The sequence below is a fragment of the Orycteropus afer genome, unplaced genomic scaffold (genome assembly GCF_000298275.1).
Source record: "Orycteropus afer afer isolate SDZICR_OR568_19922 unplaced genomic scaffold, OryAfe1.0 scaffold00366, whole genome shotgun sequence".
Taxonomy (NCBI): domain Eukaryota; kingdom Metazoa; phylum Chordata; class Mammalia; order Tubulidentata; family Orycteropodidae; genus Orycteropus; species Orycteropus afer.
In genome coordinates this window covers 272,082-279,971 of record NW_006921953.1, presented here as the reverse complement: position 1 = coordinate 279,971, position 7,890 = coordinate 272,082, and the positions used below count along the sequence as shown (strand labels likewise).

Sequence of the window (7,890 nt, the reverse complement as noted above, 5' to 3'; positions counted from 1 at the left end):
GACCCTATGAGTAACAGAAGGAAACACTGCCCAGTCCTGTGCCAGCCTCACATCCTTGCTATACTTGAGCCCATCATTGCAGCCACTGTGTCAATCCATCTCATTGAAGGTCCTTCCCTTGTCTGCATACCCTCCACTTTACCAAGCAGGATATTCTTCTCTAGGGAATGGTCCCTTCTGACAATATGACCACAGTAGGTGAGATGAAGTCTGGTGATTTTTGCTTCCAAGGGGCATTCTGATTGCACTTCTTCCAGGACAGATTTGTATATTCTTCTGGCAGTCCATGGTACTTTCAGTATTCTTTGCCAAGCACAATTCAAAAGCATCAACTCTTTTTTGGTCTTTTTTATTCATTGTCTAGGTTTCACATACATATCAAACCAAACCAAACTCACTGCCATCAAGTCGGATCCAACTGATAGTGACCCCTCCTTGGATTTCCAAGGTGGTATCACTAAGAAGTAGATTGCCCAACCTTCCTTCCGAGGAGTGGCTGGAGTGATGCAAAATACCATAGCTTGAGTTAGGCGCCCTTTAGTCAACACTTTAAAGAGGTCTTTTGCAACAGATTTGCCCAGTGTAATACGATGTTTGATTTCCTGACTACTGCTTCTATGGATGTTCATTGCGAATCCAAGTAAAATAAAATATTTGACAACTTTAATCTTTTCTCCATTTGTCATGATGCTGCTTATTAGTCTAGTTTTGAGGATTTTCATTTTCTTTATGTTGAGGTATAATCCATATTGCAGACTATAGTCTTTAATCTTCATCAGTAAGTGTTCCAAGTCATCTTCAGTTTCAGCAAGCAAGGTTGTATCATCTGCACATCACAGACTGTTAATGAGTCTTCCTCTAATCCTGATTTCTTGTTCTTCTTCATATAACCCAGGTTCTCAGATTATTTGCTCAGCACACAGATGGAATAAGTATGGTGAAAGAATGTAACCCTGATGCACACTCTGCAAATCCCCTTGTTCTGTTTGAATGACAGCCTCCTGGCCTATGTGCAGGTTCCTCATGAGCACAATTAAATGTTCCAGAATTTCCATTCTTTGCAATGTTTTCTGTAATTTGTTATGATTCACACAGTCAAATGCTTTTGCATAGTCAATAAAACACAGGTAAACATCTTTCCGGTATTCTTAGCTTTTAGCCAAGATCCATCTGACATCAGCAGTGATATCCCTCATTCCACTCCTCTTCTGAATCCAGCACAGGCCAATTTTTTGAGAAGTGGATGAAAATTATATCTCTGTTGTTTGAGAAGTGGATGAAAGTGGATCAAAGTTTAGGAAGTTAGAAATGCTTCTTCAGGACACTGGCCCTAGGGGAACACTTTCTCTCTCTGTTGGTTCTAGAGTTTCTTGACTCTACTGAGCTTCTGCTCCTGGGCAATGTTCCTGTGGCTGGCATTTTTCTCTTCCCCATCTCTGCTTCTTAGTTTGCTTGTTTAATCTCTTATATCTCAAAAGAGGTTGACTCAGACACAACCTACACTAACCCTGCTTCATTAACATAAGAAAGACAGCCCATTCCCAAATGGAATTATAACCACAGGCATAAATACCAAACCAAACTCACTGTTGTCCAATTGATTTGACTCTTAGCAACCCCTCCTTGAGTTTCCAAGGCAGTATCTCTACGGAAGTAGATTGCCCAATCTTCCTTCTGAGGAGTGGCTGGTGGGTTTGAACTGCCAACCTTCTGGTTAGCAGTCTAATGACTTAGGCAATATGCCACGAAAGCTCCCAAACAGAGGCATAGAGGTTAGGATTTACAGCACTTATTTTGGGGGGTTACACTTCAATCTATAGCACCACTTAAGAGAAAAGACCCACAGGTTCTGAAGTATGAGAAGCCTCCATTGGATCACTCTATCGTGACAAGTCCCACCCACCATACAAAGCTTCCAATCAGCCTTTTAGTGCCTCATTCATTATGATTAGCCAGCCAAAGATCACCAGACATTGAAGGGAAGGCTAGATATCAGCATGCTGGTGCTGCTACTGAAATTGCTAAATCTTTAGAATTTTTAAAAGATATTTGACATCATATTGATAGCTTGAAATCAGCCACAGTGGGAGTATTTACAACCTGAAAATGGGCAAATGCAACAAATCAGAGCATTTCTTCCCCCATGGACATCAACATATGGAAACAAACAAACATGAAGAAAGCAATTCAGAGGAAACAGAGATAATACAAGAAGTTGAAGAAAATTATAATTAATATTGTCAGAGACAGAAGAAAAGCTAATGGATTCATGAACACAAATAGGATGATGATATAAAAAAACATCCAACAACAAAATAAATCTCAGAGAAGTGAAAAGTCTTGCTCAAATTTATAGAGCTGAGAAACACCAGAGCCTTCCCAGGCACTTCACTGCCCTCCACTGAACCTGCTTCCTCATCTGTAAGATGGGACAGCTAACCCTAAGATGCAATAAGGGTGGAGGAGGGGAGGAATGAGAATAAGAATATGCCAGCTTATGCCTGGTACATAGCAGGTGCACAGCAAATGCAAACCTCTTCCTTCTGCATCTCATGAGGCATCTTCATATTATGATTGACTGCTATGCTCACTGCAGGTACCATCATCATGGAAACTGGCCCATCCATCCCCTTGTGATCATCATCATCCCCTTACTCTGAGACTGAGATTAGAGGTTGGAGTGTGCTGAATAGGGTGGGGCCTGGGCTGCGTGTGAACACAGCTAAGAAGCTTATTTCCAGTTACTTACAGCCACTCCTCAGAAGGAAGTTTGGGCAATCTACCTCCATAGTGATACTGCCTCGGAAACCCAAGGTGGGGTCTCTATGAGTCGGGTCCAACTCGACAGCACATAACAACAATAACAACAACAACTTACAGGATGGGTAGTTGGAAAATACAGCCTTGGTCATAGAAATTACATGGGAGTTCTCATGATAGAATTTTGCAAAACCAGTGACTGATTCATTGAAAATACCTTCTTCCAACAATATAAATGAGGTCTATACACATGGACCTTGACAGATGGAAGAAATAGGAATCAAATTGACAAGAAATGTGGAAATATGCAATGGAGAAGCTCAATATCATCAGTCAGAACAAGACCAGAGGCTGACTATGGAACAGACTATCACTTGCTCATACGCAAATTCAAACTGAAGCTAAAGGAAATTAAAACTAGTCAATGAGAGCCAAAGTACAGCCTTGAGTATATCCCACCTGAATTTAGACACCATCTTAAGAATGATTCAATGCATTGAACACTAATGACAGAAGACCAAATGAGTTGTGGGATGACATCAAGGACATCATACATGAAGAAAGCAAAAGGTCATTCAAAAGACAGAAAAGAAAAGAAGGACCAAAATAGATGTCAGAAAGGACTCTGAAACTTGTTCTTGAATGTAGAGTAGCTAAAGTGAATGGAAGAAATGATGAAGTAAAAGAATACAAAGTAAAGTATTATAATGAAATGTACAAAGACCTAGAGTTAGAAAACCCAAAGGGAGGAAGATGTTCAGCATTTCTCAAGCTGAAAGAAATGAAGAAAAAATTTAAGCCTTGAGTTGCAATATTGAAGGAGTCTATGGGCAAAATACTGAACGACACTGGAAGCATTAAAAGAAGATGGAATACTCAGAGTCACTGTTCCAAAAAAACATCAGATGATGTTCCACCACTTGAAGAGATAGCATATGATCAAGAACAGATGGTACTGAAGAAGTCCAAGCCACACTGAAGGCATCGGCAAAAAACAAGACTTCAGAAATTGATAGAAAATGAATTGAGATGTTTCAACAAACAGATACAATGCTAAAAGCACTCATTCATCTATGCCAAGAAATTTAGAAGAGAACTACCTGGTCAACCAACTGGAAGAGATCCATATTCATGCCTTCCAAAGAAAGGTGATCCAATGGGATGCAGAAATTTTTGAACAATATGATTAATATGACATACAAGTAAAATTATGCTGAAGATAATTCAAAAATACTTGCAGCAGTACATCAACAAAGAACTTCTGGAAATTCAAACCAGATTTAGAAGGGGATGTGGAACAAGGGATATCATTGCTGATGTCAGATGGATTTGGCTGAAAGCAAAGAATACCAGGAAGATGTTTACCTGTGATTTATTGACTATACAAAGGCATTTGATTGTGTGGATTTAAAAATTATGGATAACATTGCAATTTCCAGAATTTCAGAACACTTAACTATGCTCATGGAGAACCTGTACATAGACTGAGACTGTCATTTGAACAGAACAAGGGGATACTGTGTGGTTTAAAATCAGGAAAGATGTGCATCAGGGCTGTATCTTTTCACCATACTTATTCAATCTGTATGCCGAGCAGATAATCTGAGAAGCTGAACTATGTGAAGAAGAATGTGGTATCAGGATTGAAGGAAAATTCATTAACAACCTATGATGAGCAGACAACACAACCTTGCTTGCTGAAAGAAAAGATTTGAAGCACTTACTGAAGATCAAAGGCTATAGCCTTCAGTATGGATTAACACGTCAACATAAAGAAAACAAAAATCCTCACAACTAGACCAGTAAGCAACATCATGATAAATGAAGAAAAGATTGAAATTGTCAAGGATTTATTACTTGGACCCACAATCAACACTCATGGAAGCAGCAGTCAAGAAATCAAATGACATAGTGCACTGGGAAAATCTGCTGCAAAAGACCTCTTTAAAGTGCTAAAAAAGGAAAGATGTTCCCTTGCTTATTCTTGAGGACTAAGGTGTGCCTGATTCAAGCCATGGTATATTCAATTACCTCATTTGCATGCAAAACCTGGACAATGAATAAGGAAGACCAAAGAAGAATTGATGCTTTTGAAGTATGGTTTTGGCAAAGAATACTGAATATATTGTGTAGTACCAGAAGAATGAATAAATCTGTCTTGGAAGAAGTACAGCCAGAATGCTCCTTAGAAGTGAGGATGTGGAACTTCATCTTGTGTACTTTGGATATGTTATCAGGAAGGACCAGTCCCTGGAGAAGGACGTAATTTTTGGTAAAGTAAAGGGCAGCAAAAAAGAGGAAGACTGTCAATGAGTGGACTGACACAGTGGCTACAACAATTAGTTCAGACACAGCAATGATTGTGAAGATGGAGCAGGATTGGGCAGTGTTTCCTTCAGCTGTACACCGTATGGTCTCTATGAGTTGGAACCAACATGACAGCACCTAACAACACAACTTACAGGGTGACTCTAGCTGATGTCCACTAGAAAGAGGCTGTGAAAACTGCTTGCTTGCCAAAGTATCCAGAGAGGGTAGCCAGTGACAGTCTGCAGGCTGGACAGCAGGCCTAAACTCAGCCAGGCTGGGAAATGCTGATGGAGTTGGCTGTTCAAAAGGAATTAATCTCAGTCCTCAGAATCATCCCCAGTGTTGAGCCACAATCCTACTCAAAGGGCCTTGGAAGGAAGATGGTGATGATGCCACGGGGTGGTGTGCTGAAGGTGTTAGTGTGATGGAGTTGTGGCCAAGTGTGATGACTAGGAACTGGTGATAGAGGTGGCGTTGGGGATGGGGATGGAAGTTTGGTTGGGGGTGAGAATGGCCATGAGGATTAAAGTGATAATATTTGCAATAATGAAGATGGTGATGCAGGTGGAGCTGGAGGTTGTGATGAAGGTGGAGGGAGGATTAAGCTGATGATGGGGGTGAGGGTGACCATGTGGACTGAAGCTATGATGGCATATAATAAGGTGTGGATGAAAGCAATGATGACATTTGTGATGATGAATGTGGCGATACATATGGCATCGGAGGTGGTGATGGAGATGGAGATGGGGGTTAAGCTTGTGATGAAAGTGAGGGTGAGGGCTAGTATGGCCATGAGGATGAAATCAATGACGACACTTGTGATGATAAAGGTGGAGATACAGGTGGGGTTGGAGGTGGTGATGATGAGGGTGAAGCTGGCATGGATGATGATGGTGGGCTGCTGGTGTCTACTGCATGAGGACACTTTAACATAGGCTGAACACCCCTGGCATCACCCTCTGCTACAACTTGTCCCTAAACCCTTCATCTCTTTTGTTCCCTCACTTCCCCTCCTTCAGATGAGTCAAAAGCCACAGGGCAATTAGTCACTAATGTGACTTGTATACCAGTAGGGTATATAAGATGTGTTCGGTACCATTACAAAGTCCAGCTCAACCTACCTCAGAAGACAGGAGAATCCTGCACTCAGACCTCTTTACCCTGTCCCTAGGGAGAAAGGGAGGCACAAGGGTGGGTTCTGGGCTGTGGCTGGCACTTTGACCCCATTACCATTTAGTCCTTGGCAAACCATAGTCCAAGAGGGTAAAGGACATGGCCCAGCATATGAGTAATAGGATCAGGATCCAGGAGCAGCCTGTGCTCTTTGTCTTTTCCAGTCTTCTGGTGTTTGTTTTTTCCTATTCTGCCAGCCTTTCCTGTGAGCCACCCAGAGACCCCAGACAGGTGAGGTTGAGAGTGAACAGCCTTAACTACGACTTTCATGCTCCAAATCCCTGAGGCCTCCTCCAACAGGGCCCCTCCTATACTCAGCATTCTCATGGCTTGTCAAAGTTTCTTCCAACATCCCCTTCTATTCTCACAAGAGCAGGAGCCCTGCTGATCCTTACTTACAAAAAAAAAAAAAAAAACCCACTGCCATCAAGTCAATTCCGACTCACATCTCTTTATGGAAGTAGATTGCCCAGTCTTGCTTCTGCGGAGAGATTGGTGGGTTTGAACCACCAACCTTCTGGTTAACAGTCAGATGCCTTAGGCACTGTGCTACCAGAGTTCCTTATAATAATAACTTTTTGCATTTGCAAAAAGCACACACAGAGTCTTTTCTCTTCATCTGATCCTAATACCCTTGGAAAGAAGGGATGGGTTGTCAACCCATTTTTACAAATAAAGAGACCAAGTCTCCGGGGGGATTAAGGCTCCTGCCAAAGGCCCCAAAGCCTGTCAGAGGTGGAATTGGGATCTCCCAAACAGTGCCCCCTCTTGCTTCATCCTGGCCCTCCTCCCTTCCATATAGAGTCAAGTTTCACACTGTCTTGACTCCTCCTTGTCACAGAGACTTCTTACAAACACACTCACTCATTTGGATGATAATGAGGCCAAAGTCCTACAGTTCAGAAGTGTCATTTTGGGATTCAGTTACTTGGAAAACATGTCCAGAGCCTGTGTGCACTGAGAGAGGCACAAGAATGGGCTTGCCTGATGAGACTTTCAGTACCATTGGGTCCAGTCACTCCCTAACTTATACTTCCCCATGGCTCCCATTGGCTACAGGACAAACTTCTTGTGCCTCAAGGCTGGCAGACTGGGTCCTTACGGATCCTGGGCTATTCTCTCCCTATGAGCTTTTCTCTTCCCTTTCCTGTGATCCAGTGGGATTGAATGCTTCTGGTGGCGCAGTAAGGCCAATGGTTTGAATCCACCAGTGCTCCGCAGGAGAAAGATGTGGCAGTCTGTTTCCATAAAACTTACAGCCTAGGAAACCCTGTGGGGCAGTTCTACTCTGTCTTATAGGGTCGATGAGTTGGAATGCACTGGACAGCACACAACAACAATCTCAGCCCACACCCTCTACAGGAATACCTCATTTTATTGCACTTTACTTTATTGTGCTCGGTAGATACTGCATTTTTCACAAATTAAAGATTTGCAGCAACACTTCGTGGAACAAATCTATCAGGGCCATTTTTCCAACAGCATATGCTCACTTCATGTCTCTGTGTCACATTTTGGTAATTCTCACCCTATTTCAAACTTTTTCGTAATGCTATAACACCCTTAACAGACTACAGTATAGTGTAAACATAACTTGTATAAGCACTGGGAAACCAAAAAAAATCACGTGACTCGGTTTATTGTAGT

The 7,890-nt window shown here is 42.1% G+C and overlaps 1 protein-coding gene across 1 annotated transcript in view; it reads right to left on the bottom strand.

Moving 5' to 3' along the window:
* Nucleotides 1-7,284, bottom strand: part of CDHR2 (cadherin related family member 2) — a 115,750-nt gene extending 108,466 nt beyond the window's left edge. The window contains exons 1-2 of the mRNA XM_007952978.1: nucleotides 7,247-7,284; nucleotides 5,782-5,981 (exon numbers count right to left, since the gene is read on the bottom strand). Coding sequence (XP_007951169.1) covers nucleotides 5,782-5,981; nucleotides 7,247-7,284 — 238 coding nt within the window. The remainder of the gene's footprint in view (nucleotides 1-5,781; nucleotides 5,982-7,246) is intronic.
* Nucleotides 7,285-7,890: the final 606 nt, after the last annotated feature.